The 27,057-nt window shown below is 37.8% G+C and overlaps 1 protein-coding gene across 5 annotated transcripts in view; it reads right to left on the minus strand.

The window, feature by feature from the left end:
- The window catches only part of LOC105466139 (WD repeat domain 49), a 189,786-nt gene that overhangs the window by 89,754 nt on the left and 72,975 nt on the right, over window positions 1–27,057 (minus strand). For all 5 annotated transcript variants that reach the window (XR_011619876.1, XM_071091202.1, XM_071091203.1 and 2 more), the window contains exon 8: window positions 13,125–13,358. Coding sequence is in view for 4 of the 5 variants with exons in the window: in XM_071091202.1 (XP_070947303.1) it covers window positions 13,125–13,358 (234 nt within the window). In the remaining variant the exon portion in view is untranslated. The remainder of the gene's footprint in view (window positions 1–13,124; window positions 13,359–27,057) is intronic.

Raw genomic sequence — 27,057 nt, forward strand, 5'->3', positions numbered from 1 at the left:
CACATTAATTATCATCCCATGTCATTAACTGTTTCTATTTGATTGTGTTTGTGCACTATACACCGTGTTTAGGAGCACTGGATCAGGAGTCAGGATGCCTAAGTTTGAATGTCAGCTGCCTCACTATTTTTCTACCTTGGACATTAAGGTCAAGCACATTACTTACCTTTATGCTTCAACTTCCTTATCTGTAAAGCAGAGTTATTCATAGTAACTACTTCAAACCATTGTTATGAAGTTTAAACAAACTAATATTTTTAAAGCATTTACCACAGTGCATGGCATAGCCATAAATAAGCCATAAAAGTTAAGTAGTGTTACTATGCCATCTAAGCTTTATTTACCTAACCTCTTAGGCTTGTATCACTGTGCATATCCAAATCAATTTAAGAAAAATAGTATCTTGCTTTCCTCCAACTATGACAGTGAATGTAGACAAATTATATTTTAGAAACCAGATTTTAGATGCACATTGAAATTTTGAATTATACTTGTGAATTTCTCACGGAAGTGCTTAGGAAGTTGGATTACATTCATTAAAGATAAAATCATGAAAGTATAATTTGCCAAGCTTATGTGAAAATTTTGATAGTGGTCTTTTAAGAAAAGGTTAAAGATTGTGAAGGATTTTATTATTTCTATTAAAAAGCATTTTTTGGATTTATTTGTTTGTTTTTATTATTTTAAATTGACACATAATAACTACATACTTATGGGGTACCGTGTGGTATTTCAATACATGTACACAATGTATAATGATCAAACAGGGTAATTAGCATATCCATCACCTAAAACATTTACTATTTCTTTATGTTAAAGCATTCAAAATCCACTCTTCTAGCTGTTTGAAAATATACAATAAGTTGTTGTTAACTATAGTCACCTTATAGTGCTATAGAACACTAGAACTTATTCTTCTGATCTAGCTGTACTAAAAAGCATTTTCTGAGCAGCTATTATATGTTAGCCATTTCAGTACCAAAAGATGGTACTTTTTATTTCCCTAACAGAAATAAAAGAGCCATGTTCAAAGAAAAGACTTGATTACCTGTTTGGGGTGGGCATCACCCACATTTCAAAGCATCTAATCATTCACCATTGTTATCTAATGTAGATATTCAATGAGGAATTAGTAATGTTCACTTTTTGCCATTTTATACTCTTTCCCCTGCCCACCTGACTGAGCCCCAACATACTATTCACCAGTTTTCATCACCTTTCTCTACTCATTTAACAATTTCTCATGAAATCTAAATCAGTCATGATAACAGCATATAGCCAGTCTGATTTCATTTTATGGCAGTCTGCCTCACGGCACAGTTTGCAGGAAAACAGCGTGTTGAAACTGACTATGTCTCAAACATCCAACCAGTATTAACCAGAATCTCCTCTCACTTATGACAATATTGGAATACAAGAATAACAATATGGGTGAAAAGGCGTTCGAAGTTTAGTGAAAGAGGAGTACATTTAACATTACTTGGCAGATGAAGAAAATGGATTCACTTCATGACAGTGGAAACTTGTGTTTGGCAAGTTGTTTTCCTCAGCAATAAAGCCTAGGAATAAGTCCTGGCGTCACATTTCTATGCCACATTTTAATGATACCAAATCTCTTTAAGTTTGCAATTTATTTCTGATTATCTCTTATCAGGCTAGACCTCAGCTGATGAGGATGGGGCCCTGACACTCTGCAGAGTGAAAATGGTGCTAACAACCACACTCCAGGGCACGTGGGCCTCCTCAGTCGATCGTCGTTCTGATGGGAACAGTCTCCCTCTCGTGTACTTCAGTTAGTAACTGTTTAGGAATATGTGTCTCCATTTTGTTTCTCTCATCTGAAGCTGTCACAGCTAATCAGACAATTCTAAGATATGTGAGGTTGTATTCATGTTACCTAATTGTCTTATTGCTATTCCAATAACAGTAGGCACTTTAGTTGTCTTTTATGTGGATTTCAACTCCTAGGTCTAAGGAAAAAAAAAAAAAAAAAAAAAACAGGAACCAAAAATTACAGCAGCAAATGCTACGAGCTAACAGAGGGTTGAGATATTTGATTCCATCACTGTTGATGATTTTATTTATTTTAGTTAGTGCTGTTTATGATCCTATAATATAAAATAGGTTACTTCCTTTATTTCCATTTTGTAGAAAATCTCTAGAAGTCATATTTCAGTGAATAGGGAGGTGAAGAGAATGATGATGTCTCAGAGTACAGGTACAAATTTTTCAAATATTTTAGGGCAGCCATTCTTTATTTATAAATCTTGCTAATTGGATTTTGTCTCTTCTTAAATTAATTGGTAATCTGCTCTTTCAAATTCATTATTTGAATGTATTGAATACCTGTAATAGGCAAGGCCCTAGATCTAGAAACTAGTGATTCAGCAGTGAGTAAGTTCTGTTCTTACATTTTGTCTAGGGAGAGAGGCAACAAGATCAGGGAAAAAAGCATATCTATCTACACACACACACACACACACAAACACACACACATATATGTAAAATGCATGTGCATATATGTAATATGTGTGTGTATATGTGTGTGTGTGTGTATATATATATATGTGTGTATATATATATATATACACACACACACACATCATGTTTGGTGGTAATAAAGGTTATGGAGGAAAATATGGCTGAGAAGGAAGCAGAGGGCTTTTGTTGTAGGTGCTAAATTGGGGAATCTGGGAAGGTCTCCCTGAGGAATCATTTGTGGAAAGACATAACTGAGATGAAGAAGTGAGCCAACCAGATACTTGGGTGAAAAGAGTTGCAGACAAAGGAAACAGCAGTGCAAAGGCCCTGAGGCACAGTGTCCTTGGCACATTCAAGGAATAGCAAGGAAGCCATCAAGGCTTAAGCAGTGTGAGGGAAGGGAGGAGCCATTGCCTGCAGTCGGTGCACAGAGATTCAAAACAATCCAAAACTACCAAACTCCCATAAGAACTAGGGAACAAATTTTTTAAATGGAAAAAAAAAAAAAAAACTTTCCTCTTTTTGGCTAATATTAATTAAGCATTTACCCTTGCTTTATTTCATGTATCTTTATATATAATATCACTTGTTCTTAATAAAAATTCTGCAAGGGAGGTATTATAATTAGTATTTTATAGATAAGAAAGCTGAAACTTGAGGAGTTGAATCACCCAGTCTGTGTAAAGTATTGGGAACTCTGCCTGACTCTAAAACTCCACCAGTTCTCTTATTCTAAAAATCTTCTTCTAAAAACAGTTAAGACTGTGATGATGAGAGAGGCTGAGGAAAGGGTCCTCTCCTATACTGGTTTAGTGTAGCTTTATGGAGAGCATTTGACAACATTTGTCAAGATTACAGATGTGAATATTCCTTGCCCCAATAATTCTAACTATAGGAATTTATCCTATAGGTATTTTCTCATCAGTGCAGAGTTCTGAGCCCAAGGTGAGAAACTGCAACATTATTTGTAACAAAAACTGCTGGAACTAACCTAAATGCTTAAACAAAGTTTGGAATATGCATGCAATGGAATACTATGCCACTGTGAAAATGGACAAGGACACTCTTTAGGTAATGAGATAAGACTATCTTTAGGATGTATTGTTACGTATAAAAGCAATGTACAAAGCAGTTTGTCTGCACACATAAAATGCTCTCATTTTTGTAAAAAAAAAAACCTATAAAATAATATATATTCTTAAATATTGAGTTATTAAATATTACATATCTATTTCAAAGAATAAGTTTACCCTGCAACAACGCAGGGGTTAGAGATGCCTACCCCCCACACAGTTAAAAATTCATGTATAATGTTGTTCCCCAAAAAACTTAAGTACTAATATTCCACCATTGACCAGAAGCCTTACTGATAACATAAACAGTTGATTAATACACATTTTGTATGTTACATGTACTACATACTGTATTCTTACAACAAAGGAAGCTAGAGAAAAGAAAATGTTATTAAGAAAATTATATGAAAGAGGAAATATACTTACTATTTATTGAGTGGAAGTCAATTATCATAAGGTCTTCATTTGTGTCTTCTTCACATTGAGAAGGCTGAGGAGGAGGAAGACGGAGGGTTGGACTTACTGTCTCAGGGGTGACAGAGACCAAAGAGGTGGAGGAAGTGGACGGGGAGGCAGGAGGCCAGGAGAGGCAGGCACACTTGGTGTAACTTCACAGAAACATCTTGTAATTTCTGTCTGACTTTTTTGCTTTTTCTTTTCTCTAAAAATGTTTTCAAATAGTACCAATCCCTCTTCCAATATGTTTTTTAGTTTCAGTGCCTATATTGTAGAAAAGTCTATGCCATAAAATAAGTCAAAAGCAGTCTTGAATAATCAGAATGCTTCTGCCAGATTGCCTAACGTCCATTATTGTCTAACGTCCATTTGTTTTCTGGCACTGCTTCTTCTATGTCTTCTTTCTCAGTCACTGGTTTGAAGGCACTCCTCTTCATCATGTCATCTTCTGTTCATTCCTCTGATTTAGTGTTTATCACATCTTGAATTTCCCCAAAATCCATATCTTGAAACCCTTCACCTCACCCCCATTCCCACCGTTTTTGCCATGTTCACCATCTCTTTCATGATTTCCTTGACTGGCTCTGTGGTAGATCCTGTGAAGTCATGTGCAACAGGTGGACACAGTTTTCTTCAGCAGGAATTTATTGTTTCGGGTGTGAGGGCTCTCATGACTTTTTCTATAGCAATGATGGCATCTTCAATGGTGTGACCCTGCCAGGCTTTCATGACGTTCTCTCTATTCTGATTCTTTTCCATAGCATTGACGGTCTTTTTCATAAAATCCCAGTACCATGTGTAATGAGCCTTAAACGTCCTCATGACCCCCCTTGTCTAGAGGTTGATTTAGAGATGTTGTGTTTGGGGGCAAGTAGATCACTTTGATACCTTTAGTGTTGAAATCATGAGGTTCTGTGGGGCCAGGGGCATTGTCTAATATAAAAAGAACTTTAAAAGGCAGTCTCTTAACTGGTAAGGTGCTTCCTGACTTCAAGTGCAAAGTATTGAAGGAACCAGTTCAGAAAAAGCATTCTCATTGTCTAGGCCTTCACGTTGTACAGCCAAAAGAATAGCAGCTGATGTTTGTCTTTTCCATTCTAGGCTCAGAGGTTAGCAGCTTTGTAGACAAGTGCTGTCCTGATCAAAAATCTAGCTGCATTTGCACAAAATAGCAGAGTTGGCCTATTCCTTCCTGCCTTAAATCCTGATGCTTGCTTCTCTTCCTTATTAGTAAACATTCTTTGTGGCATTTTTCTTTCAGAATAAGGCATTTTCATCTGCTTAAAAAAATTTGTTCAGGCAGCAATCCTTTCTTCTCAATGATTTCCTTAATGGTGTCTGAAAACTCATTTGCTGCTTCTTGATTGGCAGAATCTGCTCCTCCTGCTATTTTGATATTTTTTATGCCAAACTATTTTCTAAAGTTATCAAACTATCCTTTGCTGGAATTGAATTCTCCAGCTTTAGAATATTTCGCCTTTCTTTTGCTTTAAATTATTGTATAATAACTGCTCATTCTCTAATCATATTAGTCTATAGGTATGCCTTTCTTACAGCAACCTGCACCCACATAAGACCTATACTTTCAATATGAGGTAAAAAGATATTTCACAAAAAATATATATGGTTTTTGCACATGCTGGTGTAACTACAGCAATGGTTTCATTAATTTCTTTTTCTTTTATTATGGTGGTCCTAATGCTGGATTCATTTATATTGAAATGGCAAGCAACCACAACTGCAGACCTCAACCTATGGTACATATCAAGCAACTCAACTTTTCTTGCAATGTCATCAGTTTTCTCTGCTTCTTGGTAATATTTACAGCATCCCTAGTGACACTTCTTATGAGTTCCATGGTATTATTTAAAGTTTATGGTACTGCAATAAACAAGATGAAAATATGCAAGAAGTTCGAGAGATCACATTTTCCTGAGACAGGTCATTTAATGTAGAGAGCAACTGCTCATTTGGAGATGATTAGTATCACATGGCATTTTAAACAAATGCAACACTTGAGCTCACCACAACAGCAACAGGGGGTAGCTATGAAATCACTGCAGTAGTGCAGTATGTACTACAGTTAATTTTTTTGTTTGTTTGTTTTTGAGACAACGTCTTGCTCCATTGCCCAGGCTGGAGTGCAGTGGTGCTATCTTGGCTCACTGCAACCTATGGCTCCTGGGTTCAAGCAATTCTCTGCCACAGCCTCCCGAGTAGCTGCGATTACAGGCACCCACCACCACACTCAGCTAATTTTTTTGTATTTTTAGTAGAGACAAGGTTTCACCATGTTGGCCAGGCTGGTCTTGAACTCCTGAACTCGTGATCCACCCGCCTCGGCCTCCCAAAGTGCTGAGATTACACGCATAAGCCACTGCACCCAGTCTGTACTACAGTTAATTTTATGCAGTTATGATTTAATACTATATCTTTTTGTTTGCATTTCTCTTGACTGCAAATGGTGCCATGTACAGTCTGTGTTTGAATATGTAAGTTTTGATAAATTTTAACTTTTTATAATAGATTTTGTATATTTTATGGTACTAACTAATAAAATAGGCTAGTGTGTGTGTATATATATATATATATATCTTTTATGAGTTCATTCTATGTATAATATTTTCTTAATTTCTTTATATTTCTGGGTGATTTATCTGTATTTCTTTTAACTGTTGCAAATATCAAAAAAAAAAGTTCCAATGCATTCATTTTTAAAAATCCATGTGAAGCTAGGCACGGTGGCTATGCCTGTAATCCCAGCTACTCAGGAAGCTGAGGCAGGAGAGTCACTTGAGGCCAGGAGTTCGAGGCTGCAGTGAGCCATGATCATGCCACACACTCCAGCCTGGACAACACAGTGAAGAAAAAAAAAAAAAAATCGGATACATATGACCCCTCACAGTTCAAACCAGTGAAGTTGAAGGGTCAACTGTATATATAAAGAAAAATATATATTCACTTGTTTAAGAGTAGAATAGCCCTTAAACATTGCTTGTGGAAGTCATAAAACTGGTTGCCTACAGGAAAGGAAACTGAGTAGGGGGATAAGAGAAAATATTTGCCATATTCCTTTTTGTTGTTTTGAATTTTTCAATATGTAAACATGTTATTTCTTCCAAACTAATCACGTTAAATAAATGTGTATCTGTTCGGACATGTATGTGTGTATGTACATGTATGTTTTAGTATAACCTCTAAAACTAGGAACTTCTTATCAAGTGACCACAGCACACAGCCTCAGAACTGACATATAACAAATTACAGCTTTAAGCTAGCCAAAACAACAACAACAACAAAAAACACAACTATATTAACAGAACGGATGTCGCTTGGTGCCCAGCAAAGAGGCAGGAAAGGAGAAAATTTTCATTGTGTAAATCCAGTTCTGTTCAAGAAAGAAACTCATGGATTTTGCACTAAGCGTAAGTCCTAAAAAGGTAGACTGTCTTGTACGATGGAAATAAATTTCCCTCAAGCCTGTCCTCTTTTCTCCGATTTTACAGTTACCAAAGGAACCACCAATTGAATTGTTTGGGTTCTCAAATACGTTCAATTTCCAAAAAAGTATGTGCAGAAAAGAGGACAAAAGATATGCTATCAAGAGAAAATTATACCTCATCCCTTGTTTTTTAAATAATGGAAGGCCACATGTTTATTATAAATTTTGGACATGCATATGTATACATGGAGCTGTTTGGACTGCAATAATCTAAATTAAGATAAGGTAACTATAAATTGTAAATAAGGTTAAGGGTGGAAAAGTTTACTATAAAATTTTGAATATGATGGCATAGATAATAACTTTGTACAGATGCTTTACATGTATACATAATGGAATTTTTTCACAAGAAAGATTTTTTTAGTGTTTACCTTTGATATATTTTTATATTGTGCCACAGTAAAGAAACAAAAAGCTGCAATTAAATGATGATAAAGCCAGGTGCAATGGCTCATGCCTGTAATCCTAGCATTTTGGGAAGCCAAGGCGGGTGGATCACAAGGTCAGGAGTTCGAGACCAGCCTGACCAACATGGTGAAACCCTGTCTCTACTAAAAATGCAAAAATTAGCCAGGCGTGGTGGCACACACCTGTAATCCCAGCTACTCAGGAGGCTGAGGCAGGAACCCAGAAGGCAGAGGTTGCAGTGAGCCGAGATAGCACCACTTCACTCTAGCCTGGGTGACAGAGCAAGACTCTGTCTCAAAAAAACAAAGATGAGAAATATTTGCTTGTCAGTTAATCTTGAAGCAACCAAAGGTAAGGGCACCACCACTCTATGGTTGTGACCTGGACCAGCCCCCATTTTTAATAAATAATTTGGCAGTTTGTAGATAGTGTATTAATCAAGCCTCAAGAAACAGCATCACGCCAGATAAAGTGAAGAGGGTCTAGTATTGAAATTTGCAAAGCCAGCATGCTTCTGGATTATGAAAACCCCACAGAGAATCTCAGGAGGTCTCTTGGAATAAGCCAGGTGATCACTGTCTGACCTATCTCTTCATGTAACCAAGTATGTGATTAATATATTAGAAGTTAGAAGCGGGATAAAAAAGTAAGATTCTAGGAGGCAATTTGTTTCTCAAATTATCTGATATTCATATCCTTTAGCCTAGAAATTTACTCCTAAGAATTTACCCTAAAGCGATATAGTCATAAGTATCAATGTATTTATCTACAAAAAAAAAATCATAATAGTAAAGTCTACATCAAGGGAAATGGATCAGTATATTATGATACATATATACAATGGGCTACTATGCTGCCTTTTAAAAATGATAAAGTAGCTCTACATTTCGCCACAAGGAAATATATTCTAATATATTATTGAATAAAAAAGTATGTTACAGAGCCTTGTTTATGTAAAATAGTCTATGCACAGAAAGATGTTTAGAATATGTTGATATCAGCAATAGTTTTGTATTTGAGTTTTACTGCATTGCTTTAATTTCTTACAATAATCATGTAACATTTTGCAGCAGTTACTAAAAAAAAGTTATTTTGATAAGAAAAATTTTAAATACCATTTAGTCTATTAAAATTTGATGACACCTAAATGTCTAGCTTGATTATAAATGTGTTCAAGGTTCCCAACAAACTGAAACATTATCTATTTTACAAAAATACATAAACCTACATCATTAGGATGAGACTCATTGTGATAACACAAATATTTCATCTATTCTAGTTTATATATCTAGAAATACATGTTTTAAAATTTTCCAAATTCATGAGTGTTTTTTTGTTTTCTTTTGTTTTCTTGTAAAAAGCTTCATAAGAACTGAGTGCAGAGATGGTTCATTAGATCTGCTTCCAGGATATAGGATTGCTTTAATTCTTTCCAAATTGTACATTCCAGAGGACTCCTTCATCCAGTCCCAACTTGTTGTGCTGCTGGCTGTGAGAAAAAACTTTGCCAGGTGAAATAAAGTATATGATTTCTTTTAAAAGGCTTTGCATGGCTTAACACCACTTTCCTAGACTAGGATACAAGGGCCTCAAAAGACAGGAAGATAAATAAAAGTCACGGAAATGTCCCAAGCTGCTTTTATATAGGAATTATATTGGGTCCCCACTGAAGTTCAAATACAAAGAAATAATAAAGTGTAGGCAACATGTTGAAATGACAACAGAAGGGAAGATTTTCATTAAATTCAAGCAAAGGGAAAATGTTCAAGAAAGACACCAAACCAAATAACCAAAGATCAAGAGACCATGGACTGAAAAAGCATGACTTCCTGTTACGCTTGACATGAAAAATGGCAATAATTTATCAAGTCTAGTAGTTGAGCATTCATTTTGTGATCAGAACAGTGTTGGAGCTGTGGGAAAACACACAAATGGAAGTAAAGGCTCTTCCCCTCACACCAAAAACATAGGAAGAGAGAGAAATAAGTTTAGTTAAGTGTTTAACTGGGAAAACAACTAAAAAATGTGGCCAATGCCCAGGAAGAGGAGAAGTAAGTGTGGGTTGAGATGGCTCTGGAGACTTCAGGGAGCTAAGGACCAAAGCTGAGGCTTGCAACTAAATGTTTACAAGACGAAACTGCAATGGTGAAGAAGAGAAGGAGGAGGATAAACAACTTTTCCACCTCAAGGGGCATTCCTGAGGAGAAGCAGGGGTAGGGACAAACTGCAGTTCAGGGTGTCCTCACCCTTCTAATTCTTCCTAACATTTGTTAGCACATGCCACAGTGTTAACATAAAGATTAAAGAATCTCAAGAAGTTAATAAGAAACGGAGATGTCATAATGCAGCGACATTCGCCCTATGTGGTATGGGGGACCTGAAAGAACCTTTCAGGGCTGGCAGCATGAGAGACAAGAGGACACTTCCAAGATTTCAGTCCTAACAAGGCAATGCCAGGGAGGCACATGTTATTCCCATTACTATTCCTACACCCCCACAGACACACACATTTTAAGAAGCTGGCAAACTAAAGCTCAGACAGGCTAAGCAGTCTGTTCAGAATTTGAACCCACATATTTCCAACCCAGCAGTTCTGAAAACTTTTGGTCTTGGGATTCCTTTGCATTCTGAAAAAGTATTGAAGAATCCAAATAGCTTTATGTGAAATACACACACACACACACACACACACACACACACGTACACATATATAACACAGATAGATCAATCTGTATTTTTATATATGTTTACCATATTAGACATTTATAGGGAGACAGTAATGCACAAAAATATAACAGCACACATTCCCTTAGTCATAAGAGCAATGCTGTTATCACACAACACACATCATGCAGCCTCTAGAAAACTCCACTGTACACTTTTGAGAGAATGAAAGTTTAGAAAGAAAACAATAAATTAATATTATGATGAAAATAGTGTTGACCTCCCAGATTCCCTGAGAGAATCTGAGTCTCCCAGAGGTCCAAGATCACACTGTGAAAAATGTTGTTTTAATCTCAATTCTATGCTTTACTTTTCCAAGACCAGACAGTGATGCATTCAACGAATGGCCATCAATATGCTCCTAAGATCCCTTTACTGCTTTAACTCCCACAATGTCTGCGAAGTATTCCCAAACTTGCCACCCCAAAATAAACCCTCTCTCCAAAAATGCACTGTGAGTGCTCAAGCTTGTTTGCAGGTGCTCACGTTGTATCTTCGGTCTAGAACTACCTCCTCCTCCTTTTAGAGATTTTAGCTTTCAGGGTTCTGCTGAAATGTGACCAACACTGGCCCCAGGCAGAACTGATCGCTCTCCATAAAGGGCACTTCGGTTTTACCTCTACTTCATTTTACTGCGTTCTACTGTTTCCTTGTTAGTAATATGTCTCCCTTCCCTTCCTTCATTCCACAATCCTGTAAGGAGCACCTGTCCAGCAATTATCAGCACTACGGGTAGGACCCAGATCTTCCCTTAAAGAGCAGAATCTTCCTGAGCTACTGGGGGAGTAAACTAGTTTATTAATCTCTAATTCTTCATCCTTGGCAACTGACACTTGTTCAAAACTGTGTTATTTGCTTTGTCTAATTACTCTAAAATGATAAGTTATCACTGGTTGATGGGAATGTGAGTGATATTTTCTTTGCACTTTTCTGCAATACATTTTTATAATTATAAATATAACACATACAGTGTTCATGTTTCTATAGCTTAGCAGCTAATAGGAAATGCTGAGGTATGTGATACACAGCTCTATGTGCTTTACATACATATCAATACTTATCATTATTTATGTTATTCACAGCAAGTAGAGGTGTGAATACTCAACTCAATCATATAGTGATACATCCTATATCATATACGATATGTACATTGTTCTTTGGTTGTCTATAAGTTGCATGTATGTGAGTTACCTTGGCTTTGGCTTTGTGCCCCAAATAAATCCAGATCTTCTTTGTGTCTAATTTCCTGAATTTCTTAGGGAATATTGCTCATCTTATGGCCAGGCAACATAGGATTTTAACATCTACACACAAATTTAGCATTTTAACTTTGCAGATCTCAATTAGGAGAATGTTCTCTTGGAAACAAATACATCTTTCAGTGGCCACCAGGGAGTCAAATTAACTGGTTGCCTTCATAAAGTTCAGTAAAACATTTAGCAGGAAATGTTTTCCCGCAGATGGAATTCAAAATGAGTTGTTTTCTAAATGATTTTATTTCCTAGAATAACCAGAAAACAGTGTTTTAAATAGTGACATGACACACTACTCATTACTAACAAAGGGCTTTCCAGCCCTTGCACAAAATCTCCACTAGTCATTTCTGTGTGAATGCAGAAACTTCTGCAGAAGGGAAAAGAAAGAATGGATTGAGTTACTGTTTAATTGGCTGCAAGCTGGAGACTTGCTTCTGTTTGGCTCCTGCTGTGCTGTTACCATCAGGCCTGAGGGAATCGCTGAGCAGGCTAACCTCTGATGCTGGTTGCTCCCTTCATGGCACCCACAGGCTGCCCCACACTGAGATCACTGGCTTCACTGGCTGGGCCGCCCTCTCCTCCAAGAAGGGCTGTGGTCTGTGCAGCAACTCTGCTCCAGGGGAGCCCTGCTTCTTCATTGAGATGCAGGTAATGGTCCCCTAAGCCAAGGCTGCGAAGCGTCATTAAAGTGGTGGGGAGACAAACAACACTCGTGCTGCATACCAAGTGGCATCACATTTAACTGAATCATTTTATTATGAATACATTCCAGGCTGCCACTGTGAACCACTGGTGTAAAATATGCTGGCAAAATGGATCTCTGCTAATTATGTTTCATGCATATTTCAGAACTTTCCACAGGGATACAGGAAGATGGTATTCATAAAAGGGAATTTTACAAGCAGGGTCACTTGCATTCGGCTCAAGACTAGCAGATAACAAAGATAAGTTCGATTATCTTACAGGTTGTTTTGTTTTAGCCGGAATGCTGTAATTCCTTATAACTCTATCACTGCTCCCGGGGTCACTGGCTGAAAATGAAATCATTCTCCAAGTCCACCTGAGTATATATTATTGCAGAAAAGCATATGGCTATTAAATCATTTCTTCCCATATTTGCCTTTACTATATTTGTCTTCCATTTTACCTTAAACCGAATGAAGTAAATGAGCCTCTGGACTTGGAGATATATTAGGAGAGTGAAAGAAAAGAAAGCATCATTACCTGCTTCAGGATAGAATTGTAAAGAACACAAGTGACTGCTTTCTCATGGCTTTTCACCCTCTTGCTGGCATCACTTTTCATTGCCAACAATGCTAGCCGGTTATTAAATGAGATGAAAAGTCGTCCATGGGCTTCATCAAAGTGGAAGAGACATCTGAAGTCCTGACTTTCGGGGAAAGAACAAGCTATCCTCTGGATGGACAGCTGGTGTTGAATATCCCAGAGTCTCAAAACCTGGATGAAAAGTGATAAAATCATTTCAATATGTCAAAGATAATTCTAATTTTGTAGCCAATTTTTTTCCAGCTCACCCTCAATACCAGGCAGACAGTTGTTTCCTCCACAGTGTGATAACTGGTTCTCAATTCTGTCATAGCACCTATTATTTTGTATTTCAGTCACCTGTTTAAATATCTCCTAAATTGTAAGCTCCTCCAGGAAAGGGACTGGGTTCGCTTTCAGTCCCTGGTATAAGGCTTGGCATTTAGTATGTGTTTGTGGTGGGCAGAATAATAGTCCCCCAAAGATGTCTGTATCCTAATTGCTAGAACCTGTGAATATGTTATCTTAGGTGGCAAAAGAGATTCTGCAGATATGACTAAATTAAGGACTTTGAGATGGTGAGATTGTCCTGGATTATTTGGGTGAGTCCAATCACAAAGGTCTTTAAATGTGAAAGAGAGAGGCAGAAAAATGATTAGAGTGGTGCAATATGAGGACTCTTCCTAGTCTTGCCGGCTTTGAAGAGGGCCATGATCCAAAGAAGCTTGAAAAGACAAAGGAATGGTTTCTCCCCCAGAGCCGCCAGAAAGAATGAGACTCATGTCAAATTCTAACCTACAGAACACAAAACAAGTTTGTGCTGTTTCAAGCTACTAAGTTTGTGCTCATGTGTTATACTAGCAATAGAAAACTAATACAGTTCTCTCTCCCTCTCTCTCTGTCTATATATATATGTGTGTATACATGTATATGTATATATGTGTGTGTAGATATATGTATCTATATATGTGCATATAGCTATATACGCATATATATGTATGTATGTGTATATATGTATATATGTATTTTTCGTAAAATAAAAGAAGTGGCATTAAATGAGGTCAAGTTCATATAACCATAGATATTAAATTCTTGTTCAAACACCTTCAAGACACATAAATGACATGCATTTACCAATGGCTAGTAGAAGGCAAACACTGAATCCTTGCTCAAGAAATAGCAAGAGACACAGAAGACCGGTGATTTCTGCATTTTCAACTGAGGTACTGGGTTCATCTCACTGGGGAGTGCCGGACGATCGGTGCTGGTCAGCTGCTGCAGCCCGACCAGCAAGAGCTGAAGCAGGGCGAGGCATTGCCTCACCTGGGAAGCGCAAGGGGGAAGGGAATCCCTTTTCCTAGCCAGGGGAACTGAGACATACAACACCTGGAAAATCGGGTAACTCCCACCCCAATACTGCGCTTTAAGCAAACAGGCACACCAGGAGATCATATCCCACACCTGGCCGGGAGGGTCCCACACCCACGGAGCCTCCCTCATTGCTAGCACAGCAGTCTGTGATCTACCGGCAAGGCAGCAGCGAGGCTGGGGGAGGGGCGCCCGCCATTGATGAGGCTTAAGTAGGTAAACAAAGCCGCTGGGAAGCTCGAACTGGGTGGAGCTCACAGCAGCTCAAGGAAACCTGCCTGTCTCTGTAGACTCCACCTCTGGGGACAGGACGCAGTAAACAATACAAACGCAGCAGAAAACTCTGCAGACGCAAAGGACTCTCTCTGACAGCATTGAAGAGAGCAGTGGATCTCCCAACACGGAGGCTGAGATCTGAGAAGGGACAGACTCCCTGCTCAAGTGGGTCTCTGACCCCTGAGCAGCCTAACTGGGAGACATCCCCCACTAGGGGCAGTCTGACACCCCACACCTCACAGGGTGGAGTACACCCCTGAGAGGAAGCTTCCAAAGCAAGAATCAGACAGGTACACTCGCTGTTCAGAAATATTCTATCTTCTGCAGCCTCTGCTGCTGATACCCAGGCAAACAGGGTCTGGAGTGGACCTCAAGCAATCTCCAACAGACCTACAGCTGAGGGTCCTGACTGTTAGAAGGAAAACTATCAAACAGGAAGGACACCTACACCAAAACCCCATCAGTACATCACCATCATCAAGACCAGAGGCAGACAAAACCACAAAGATGGGGAAAAAGCAGATCTCTCGGCAGAAACTCTACAAGCCAGAAGAGAGTGGGGGCCAATATTCGACATTCTTAAAGAAAAGAATTTTTAACCCAGAATTTCATATCCAGCCAAACTAAGTTTCATAAGTGAAGGAGAAATAAAATCCTTTACAGATAAGCAAATGCTTAGAGATTTTGTCACCACTAGGCCTGCCTTACAAGAGACCCTGAAGGAAGCACTAAACATGGAAAGGAACAACCGGTACCAGCCATTGAAAAACATGCCAAAATGTAAAGACCTTCGAGGCTAGGAAGAAACTGCATCAACTAACGAGCAAACTAACCACTTAATATCATAATGGCAGGATCAAGTTCACACATAACAATCTTAACCTTAAATGTAAATGGACTAAATGCTCCAATTAAAAGACACAGACTGGCAAACTGGATCAAGAGTCAAGACCCATCAGTCTGCTGTATTCAGGAGACCCATCTCACACGCAGAGATATACATAGGCTCAAAATAAAGGGATGGAGGAAGATTTACCAAGCAAATGGAGAACAAAAATAAGCGGGGGTTGCAATACTAGTCTCTGATAAAACAGACTTTAAACCATCAAAGATCAAAAGAGACAAAGAAGGCCATTACATAATGGTAAAGGGATCAATTCAACAGGAAGAGCTAACTATCCTAAATATATATGCACCCAATACAGGAGCACCCAGATTCATAAAGCAAGTCCTTAGAGACTTACAAAGAGACTTAGACTCCCATACAATAATAATGGGAGACTTCAACACTCCACTGTCAACATTAGACAGATCAACGAGACAGAAAGTTAACAAGGATATCCAGGAATTGAACTCATCTCTGCAGCAAGCAGACCTAATAGGCATCTACAGAACTCTCCACCCCAAATCAACAGAATATACATTCTTCTCAGCACCACATCGTACTTACTCCAAAATCGACCACGTAATTGGAAGTAAAGCACTCCTCAGCAAATGTACAAGAACAGAAATTATAACAAACTGTCTCTCAGACCACAGTGCAATCAAACTAGAACTCAGGACTAAGAAACTCAATCAAAACCGCTCAACTACATGGAAACTGAACAACCTGCTCCTGAATGACTACTGGGTACATAATGAAATGAAGGCAGAAATAAAGATGTTCTTTGAAACCAATGAGAACAAAGATAAAACATACCAGAATCTCTGGTACACATTTAAAGCAGTGTGTAGAGGGAAATTTATAGCACTAAATGCCCACAAGAGAAAGCAGGAAAGATCTAAAATTGACACTCTAACATCGCAATTAAAAGAACTAGAGAAGCAAGAGCAAACACATTCGAAAGCTAGCAGAAGGCAAGAAATAACTAAGATCAGAGCAGAACTGAAGGAGATAGACACACAAAAAACTCTCCAAAAAATCAATGAATCCAGGAGTTGGTTTTTTGAAAAGATCAACAAAATTGACAGACCACTAGCAAGACTAATAAAGAAGAAAAGAGAGAAGAATCAAATCAACGCAATAAAAAATGATAAAGGGGATATCACCACCGACCCCACAGAAATACAAACTACCATCAGAGAATACTATAAACACCTCTACGCAAATAAACGAGAAAATCTAGAAGAAATGGATAATTTCCTGGACACTTATACTCTTCCAAGACTAAACCAGGAAGAAGTTGAATCCCTGAATAGACCAATAGCAGGCTCTGAAATTGAGGCAATAATTAATAGCCTACCAACCAAAAAAAGTCCAGGACCAGATGGATTCACAGCTGAATTCTACCAGAGGTACAAGGAGGAGCTGGTACCATTCCTTCTGAAACTATTCCAATCAATAGAAAAAGAGGGAATCCTCCCTAACTCATTTTATGAGGCCAACATCATCCTGATACCAAAGCCTGGCAGAGACACAACAAAAAAAGAGAATTTTAGACCAATATCCCTGATGAACATCGATGCAAAAATCCTCAATAAAATACTGGCAAACCGGATTCAGCAACACATCAAAAAGCTTATCCACCATGATCAAGTGGGCTTCATCCCTGGGATGCAAGGCTGGTTCAACATTCGCAAATCAATAAACATAATCCAGCATATAAACAGAACCAAAGACAAGAACCAAATGATTATCTCAATAGATGCAGAAAAGGCTTTTGACAAAATTCAACAGCCCTTCATGCTAAAAACGCTCAATAAATTCGGTATTGATGGAACGTACCTCAAAATAATAAAAGCTATTTATGACAAACCCACAGCCAATATCATACTGAATGGGCAAAAACTGGAAAAATTCCCTTTGAAAACTGGCACAAGACAGGGATGCCCTCTCTCACCACTCCTATTCAACATAGTGTTGGAAGTTCTGGCTAGGGCAATCAGGCAAGAGAAAGAAATCAAGGGTATTCAGTTAGGAAAAGAAGAAGTCAAACTGTCCCTGTTTGCAGATGACATGATTGTATATTTAGAAAACCCCATTGTCTCAGCCCAAAATCTCCTTAAGCTGATAAGCAACTTCAGCAAAGTCTCAGGATACAAAATTAATGTGCAAAAATCACAAGCATTCTTATACACCAGTAACAGACAAACAGAGAGCCAAATCAGGAATGAACTTCCATTCACAATTGCTTCAAAGAGAATAAAATACCTAGGAATCCAACTTACAAGGGATGTAAAGGACCTCTTCAAGGAGAACTACAAACCACTGCTCAGTGAAATAAAAGAGGACACAAACAAATGGAAGAACATACCATGCTCATGGATAGGAAGAATCAATATCGTGAAAATGGCCATACTGCCCAAGGTAATTTATAGATTCAATGCCATCCCCATCAAGCTACCAATGAGTTTCTTCACGGAATTGGAAAAAACTGCTTTAAAGTTCATATGGAACCAAAAAAGAGCCCGCATCTCCAAGACAATCCTAAGTCAAAAGAACAAAGCTGGAGGCATCACGCTACCTGACTTCAAACTATACTACAAGGCTACAGTAACCAAAACAGCATGGTACTGGTACCAAAACAGAGATATAGACCAATGGAACAGAACAGAGTCCTCAGAAATAATACCACACATCTACAGCCATCTGATCTTTGACAAACCTGAGAGAAACAAGAAATGGGGAAAGGATTCCCTATTTAATAAATGGTGCTGGGAAAATTGGCTAGCCATAAGTAGAAAGCTGAAACTGGATCCTTTCCTTACTCCTTATACGAAAATTAATTCAAGATGGATTAGAGACTTAAATGTTAGACCTAATACCATAAAAATCCTAGAGGAAAACCTAGGTAGTACCATTCAGGACATAGGCATGGGCAAGGACTTCATGTCTAAAACACCAAAAGCAACGGCAGCAAAAGCCAAAATTGACAAATGGGATCTCATTAAACTAAAGAGCTTCTGCACAGCAAAAGAAACTACCATCAGAGTGAACAGGCAACCTACAGAATGGGAGAAAATTTTTGCAATCTACTCATCTGACAAAGGGCTAATATCCAGAACCTACAAAGAACTCAAACAAATTTACAAGAAAAAAACAAACAACCCCATCAAAAAGTGGGCAAAGGATATGAACAGACATTTCTCAAAAGAAGACATTCATACAGCCAACAGACACATGAAAAAATGCTCATCATCACTGGCCATCAGAGAAATGCAAATCAAAACCACAATGAGATACCATCTCACACCAGTTAGAATGGCGATCATTAAAAAGTCAGGAAACAACAGATGCTGGAGAGGATGTGGAAAAATAGGAACACTTCTACACTGTTGGTGGGATTGTAAACTAGTTCAACCATTATGGAAAACAGTATGGCAATTCCTCAAGGATCTAGAACTAGATGTACCATATGACCCAGCCATCCCATTACTGGGGATATACCCAAAGGATTATAAATTATGCTGCTATAAAGACACATGCACATGTATGTTTATTGCGGCACTATTCACAATAGCAAAGACTTGGAATCAACCCAAATGTCCATCAGTGACAGATTGTATTAAGAAAATGTGGCACATATACACCATGGAATACTATTCAGCCATCAAAAAGGATGAGTTTGTGTCCTTTGTAGGGACATGGATGCAGCTGGAAACCATCATTCTTAGCAAACTATCACAAGAACAGAAAACCAAACACCGCATGTTCTCACTCATAGGTGGGAACTGAACAATGAGATCACTTGGACTCAGGAAGGGGAACATCACACACAGGGGCCTATCATGGGGAGGGGGGAGGGGGGAGGGATTGCATTGGGAGTTATACCTGATGTAAATGACGAGTTGATGGGTGCAGCACACCAACATGGCACAAGTATACATATGTAACAAACCTGCACATTATGCACATGTACCCTACAACTTAAAGTATAATAATAATAAATAAATTAAAAAATAAAATAAAAAAAATAAAATAAAATGAATTTGTAGTAAATACAAATCCAAAAAAAAAAAAGAAATAGGTTGCTTTAGATTCAACAGACATTAAAAAATTGTTTTTCCTTTTCTTCTATTTTCTCATGGCTCCCTTCATTCCAAAGAAGGTGAGTCACACTAAGTGTCCCAGGAAGAAAACAGAAAGATAGCTTTGTCGTGCAAGTGTTGGTGCTATCAGTAGTGGTACAGAATTAAGAGAGGCTATTGAGGCAGTAAAAAAACCTCTCCAAAAGGGGATATCAAGCAAGTCATCAAGACCTTGTTTACTTTTAAAAAACATGTAGAATGTGTCTGTCATACAAAATCTAGAAGCATCACAGGGCTTTTATTTTAACCATATCTCTGTAACCTAGGGTCAGATTTCCTGGGTTCTAATCTCAGTTCTATTCCTTACTAACAGGGGGACCTCCAGTAATTTTTTTTTCATCTGAGTTTTTAACGTAGTTTCTACCTCACCTAATGCTATGAGAATTAAATGAGAGTCTATATCAAGCACTTAACATGATGACAAGCCTGTAATGTATTCAGTGAATGTTCCTTATTATGTCTATTTTATTTTTTCATTGTGTAAATATTAGAACCTAAAAGCAGAAAATGTTATTTCAAATAAACTAGTCTATCCAACCTGAAAAATATTTCTAAATTATCTATAGAAGATAGTTTCTGTTTAGATGAGTCCTTATTACCCCGTAAGGCAAGCAACCTTATAGTTTTTAACCTATTTTAAATCATATATCCCTTGAAAATGATAGTTCTATCCCAGCTCATCAAATGCATATACTCATATATACATAAAATTTTACATATAATTTATTTGGGTACATAGACACACCTCACAAATACACCAACAGGTCCTAGGAATCTACAAGATAGGAATCCTTACAGTAATTATTAAATATGTTCATCCAAAGACATCTTCTTTTACCTTTTCATTCTACCTTACCCTCTTCTCACACCTGCATAAGCTTCCTCTTACCCCTTTTCTCCAGGTTAAATGATCCCAATTCCTTAACCATTTCAATATCAGTTTTCAGATCTCACTACCACTTACTATGGTGCTCATGTATTACCATGATGGCCACTTGATTCTCTCAATGACTTTGTTTCCGCTTTCTCTCTAGGGGAGGGTCGTCATCCAGACCTTGTTTACTTTTTAAAAACCATAGTAAGATGTGTCCATTGTATAAAGTCAAATAGCACCAGAAGGCTTTTATCTCAACTCATATATTCTACTCCAGTCCCAATCCTTAGAGATGGCCTTCTTTTACTCTTTAATTCTTTCTGGGTTATGATTTTTTCCGTAACACTAAATAATATAATTGTGCACACGTGTGTGTATATATGTGTGTGTAGTGTATATACTTTATATATAACTATATCTAGTGACTCAGAAAGAAGAAGAAAAATTACTTATATTCCTTTTCTCCCTTTCTCCTCTCATATCTCCCAAGTTAGCATTTTAATTTTTTTTGGCCTGTTGGGGTCATAATTTTAAATATGTTTATACGTTAATTATTGACCCATTAATTTAACACTATCTGTAAGCACCCAAAAATCTTTAAGGATCTGCTTTAAGGAAGTCACCCAGAATTGAGCCAATATTTCCACTGTGTTCTAATCATTACAGGTGCTATTATTTCTTTAAGGCAGCCTATTTTTTCGTTAGCTGATTAAGCCTCTCCTTTATGCTTTTCACTTGCCTTGATGTCTTAATTGAGCAAAATTCTACATATTATTCCCATGAACAAATAACCAAGCCAGATGTCTACTCTCCTGTTTCCAAAAATACATTTTTTAATTAAGACTAAAATTTTTCCTATTTTTGATGTAGAGTTTCAAGTGATAATATCATTTGAATCCTAATTTAATTATATTGACAATTCCTCCCTGATTTCTCCACATATCCCATAGGACATTGATATGGTTAGGCTTTGTACCATTGTGTCACCACTCAAATCTCATCTTGAATTATAATTTCCAGGTGTTGAGGGAGAGACCTGGTGGGAGGTGATTGGATCATGGGGGCAATTTTTCCCATGCTGTTCTCGTGATAGTGCATGAGTTTTTACGAGATCTGATGGTTTTGTAAGCATCTGGCATTTCCCCTGCTTGCAATTCTCTCTCCTACAGCCATGTTAAGAAGGCCCTTGATTCCCCTTCACCTTCTGCCATAATTGTATGTTCCTGAGGCCTCCTTAGCCATGTGGAACTGTGAGTCAGTTCCTCACCATTCCTTTATAAATTACCTAGTCTCAGGTAATTCTTTATAGCAGTGTGAGAATGGGCTAATACAGACATAGGCAGTGTTCGATAAATATTTTTTGAATTAAAGATTGTGGCTCACTCTGTCTATACCCAGATCATTGATGAAAAGATCAAACAGCATAGGCCCAAGAATACAACACTCCCACACAAAAAGTCTCCTTCACTTCCACATATTTATTTACCCAATTGCAGATCTCATATAATCCACAATGAAAATTTACAGGACTTTTTAAAATATCTTGCAAAACAATTATGCTTCTAGCATAGGGTAATGTCTCCATTTACTCTAACTACCAGCCCTTATAACAAACTTGAACTAGCCTAGTTAATCTCTACTTAGTAAACCACATCACCAATCCCTCTGACCCGAAAAATATAGATTCATAGAGAAAATTGGGTTTTCTTGCCAAAGATTTTTATTAAAGAACTCATTTGGGTTTTTAATCATCACTAAAAAAAAAAAAAAAAAAAGTTTAAAACATTCTGGCAGCTCTCCAGGAAATGCTTATCTTAAAAAATATATAAATTCTGTTCTAAATATAAATAGAATTGATAAGCTTTTATTTTGAATGTTAGTTATAAAATTAGACATATTTAGATCATTCTCAAATACTTACATTACTAATGATAGTCATGCCTTCATTATTCAAAATCCTGTCTTGTTCAGTACGGACCCTTCTAAGAAACAGAAACTAACTTCATGTCAGAATAATAATATAGGGTATAGTTGAGTACACATTGACAATAACTCCACAGTATTAATGAACTATAATTTCTCTAGAATCATTTTTCATTGTGTTAAGTAATTTATATTGGATTTGATATTTCACTGACATTTAGTAACATAAATTATATGACAAATTAAAAACAGGTGAGTCATAACCTGTCAGTCTACAACAGGTTACTTCTTGTTGTCAGGAATTAAAACTAGAAATATTTTTATCAGAATGTGCACATTCATTAATTTTTTAAATTAATGTTTACTGTTATTCTTCCTCTGGGGAACCCTAAACTCTCTCAATTAATGATCCCACTAAGTTTACCTTCCATCTTTAATTCTCTAATTTTGCTTTCTGCTGAGAATTAAGCAACAGCATTGAAGTACAGCCATGAAAGCATAAAATGGGTGACGGTATATGACCTCCCTTATGTTCTTAATTTTTCCTACCAGTGGTTCTTAAACTTGACTTTAGAAACAACTATGATGTTCTAGAAATCTCTTATGCTTTGACCCTTTCCCAGACCGATTAAATCAGAATCTCTGAGGATGGGGCTCAGATATTAGTATTTCTTTTTAATTTTTTCCCAGGCATTTCCTTTGTATTATACCTAACTTCTCTGTTTTGTTTTAAGGTCAATAATAATCTCCTTGAAAAAGAAATCTTTCCCTCAGCTTAATTAGTAATATCGCATAGCTTGGCTTTAAACCAAATAATTGTATTCCCCTTCTTTTTTAATCAGTCTATATCCTTTTAATCATAAAAGCCCTCACATTAATTCAGTTTTATTAATCAAGTCCTTTGACAAAAATGTCATTTAAATATCTAGTCATTATTTGAGAATTCTGCGTTCTCACCTTCTTTTATATTCAAGTTGACTTCTGGAATAGAATTAAACCACAGTTCAGAAAGGAGTATGTTTAATTTCAATTTTCATTTCAGATATCCTAGAAAGGTTTTCTTTATTCTTAGTAGAAAAATAGATTCACAAACCTTTAAGCTTAAAAATTACAATGGAATACTTTTTGTAATTTGTATTATCCACAAAGTTTTATTTAAATTGATCTGTATCTATTTACATCACTATATCTGAGAACTTGTGATATCTGTCTAAACTCAGACTTACTAAATCAAGTCCATGAACGGGCATGTTTGGGAGCTCTGTATTTCATGTTCACTTTTATATTAGCAAGAATAATCACCTAAGTTTATGATTTTATATTAAGGCAAATAAATGTTGCCTTAATTAGTAATATCGTATAGCTTTTCAAATAATGACATTTTCTTGCATAATCTTTATCTTCTTTTAACTGTTAACCTCTTAGCAATGCAATATTACAAGTGAATATTGTATTATTTATATACTATAGATCTAGAAATCAATGGATTGAGACTCCAGACACCCAATCCTAGTTTTCATCCGAGTCAGTTCAGGTATGTGATTTTTATCTTTCCATTTGCTCATCTTTCTGCTGAAGGGACCTCTACCAGCTCTGGAGTTCTGTCAAATTTGTCTACAATGTAATATCTAAATACTCTAAAATAGCAATATTTCAAACAAATTTAAAAAGGTACATTGTGAGGATTGAATCAAAGAAATGTAGGACATCACCGTGTTTTCAGTCTAGCTTTGCTGAAGAATCCCCTACTCCCACCAGAGATGGGCAGAATCACTATTATTCACATAGGCATCACAGAGCTATAATAAATAAATAAGTAAATAAAGAAATAAAGCATTTCTTCTGTGGTACAAATATTACATTTATAAATGGATAACTTCATAGATATAGGTAGGGGTATAAATAGATGCGTGAATGGACAGAAAATCTATTTTCAGTGCACTTTTAAATCCAAATCAGTATTATTTACATACTAGCAACATGTTTAATTCAAAGAAGTCAGAAAATAAAACAATTTGTAATTTCCTCATAAAGGCATAAAAGTGAAGGAGAAGTAGAAAACAGACTTAGATGATTCCATTTAAAGGAGACCTGCTTGGCTTTATCAAACATTTACTAACTCCTTCATCCTGTAAGAGATAGATATAAAATAACAATAAGAAAAAAGGGAGAGTGTGTATATGCCTCCGTGTGTGTGTGTGTGTGTGTGTGTGTGTGTGTGTGTGTGTATTACTAGGAGATTTTTGAGTACAGCAGTGCAGCAGCCCAGCTCACCAGGAGCAACCCACACAAATGATAGCCTACTTGCAGATAATAGGATAACAGGAATGGAGGGCATTGCTTTTCCTGAACACACATTTATGTAGTAACAATCTATTTTATTTATTTAGAGGTTAAGCCTTTCAGTAATCCACAAAAGCATAATCAGTAAATGCTTAAAGACAATTTTGTTTGACATGATGTATGCTAGCAGAACTATTCTACTGAATACCTTGGCTAACATTTTTATCTTAAAGTCATACAACAGTTCTTCCTTCAAAAAAGAGTTTTGCTATTTTTTTCCCAGGACTGAAATCAAACTTAAAATACTAGTTTGAAATTAAAATCTTCTCCTCTGCCATTTATCTTTAAATTGCTACTAAAACTATTGTCAGGCCTCTGAGCCCAGGCTAAGCCATCACATCCCCTGTGACCTGCATGTATACATCTGGAAGTCCTGAAGTAACTGAAGAATCACAAAAGAAGTGAAAATGGCCAGTCCCTGCCTTAACTGATGACACTCCCTTGTGAAACCCCTTCTCCTGGCTCATCCTGGCTCAAAAACTCCCCGACTGAGCACCCCCTGCCCCTGCCTACCAGAGAAAAACCCCCTTTGACTGTAATTTTCCACTACCCACCCAAATCTTATAAAACGGTCCCACCCCTATCTCCCTTCGCTGACTCTCTTTTCAGACTCAGCCCGCCTGCACCCAGTTGATTAGAGGTTTATTGTTCACACAAAGCTTGTTTGGTGGTCTCTTCACACGGACGCAAGCGAAATTTGGTGCCATGACTCGGATTGGGGGACCTCCCTTGAGAGATCAAGCCCCTGTCCTCTTGCTGTTTGCTCCATAAGAAAGATCCTCCTAAGATCTCTGGTCCTCAGACCAACCAGCCCAAGGAACATCTCACCAATTTAAAACCAGGTAAGCGGCCTCTTTACTCTCTTCTCCAACCTCTCTCACTATCTCTCAACCTCTTTCTCCTTTCAATCCTGGCACCATCCTTCAATCTCTCCCTTCTCTACATTTCAATTTCTTTCCTTTTCTGGTAGAGACAGAGGAGTAGCGTTTTATCGGTGAACTCAAAACTCCAGCGCCAGTCATGGGCTCGGGAAGACAGTCTTTCTTTGGTGTTAATCAAGGGACGCCTGCTTCATGATTCACCCACATTTCAGAGGTGTCTGATCATGCGGGGACACCTGCCTTGGTCTTTCACCCTTAGCAGCAAGCACCACTTCTCTGGGGGGCAAGCACCTCCCACCCCTTCTCTCTGTGTCTCTACTCTCTCTTTTCTCTGGGCTTGCCTCCTTCACTATGGGCAACCCTCTACCCTCCATTCCTCCCTCTTCTCCCTAAGCCTGTGTTCTCAAAAACTTAAAACCTCTTCAACTCTCACCTGACCTAAAACCTAAATGCCATTTTTTCTTCTGCAACACTGCTTGGCCCCAATACAAACTTGACAATGGCTCTAAATGGCCGGAAAATGGCACTTTCGATTTCTCCATCCTACAAGACCTAGGTAATTTTTGTCAAAAAATGGGCAACTGGTCTGAGGTGCCTTACATTCAGGCATTTCCCACACTTCGTTCCCTCCCTAGTCTCTGTTCCCAATGCGATTCCTCCCAAATCCTCCTTCTTTCCCTCCCGCCTGTCCCCTCAGTCCCAATCCCAAGCGTCGCGGAGACTTTCCAATCTTCCTTTTCTACAGACCCATCTGACCTCTACCCTCCTCCCCAGGCTGCTCCTTGCCAGGCCAAGGCAGGTCCCAATTCTTCCTCCGCCTCCGCCCCCCCCCCACCCTATAATCTTTTTATCACCTCCCCTCCTCACACCCCCTCTGTCCGGCTTAGAGTTTCCCTGCACGACTAGCCCTCCCCCACCTGCCCAGCAATTTCCTCTTAAAAAGGTGTCTGGAGCTAAAGGCATAGTCAAGGTTAATGCTCCTTTTTTCTTTATTCGACCTCTCCCAAATCAGTTAGTGTTTAGGCTCTTTTTCGTCAAATATAAAAACTCACCTGGCCAGCAATTTCCTCTTAAAGAGGTGGCTGGAGCTGAAGGCATAGCCAAAGTTAATGCTCCTTTTTCTTTATCAGACCTCTGCCAAATCAGTTAGCGTTTAGGCTCTTTTTCATCAAATATAAAAACTCAACCCAGTTCATGG

The sequence above is a fragment of the Macaca nemestrina genome, chromosome 2, assembly GCF_043159975.1.
Source record: "Macaca nemestrina isolate mMacNem1 chromosome 2, mMacNem.hap1, whole genome shotgun sequence".
NCBI classification, from domain to species: Eukaryota; Metazoa; Chordata; class Mammalia; order Primates; family Cercopithecidae; genus Macaca; species Macaca nemestrina.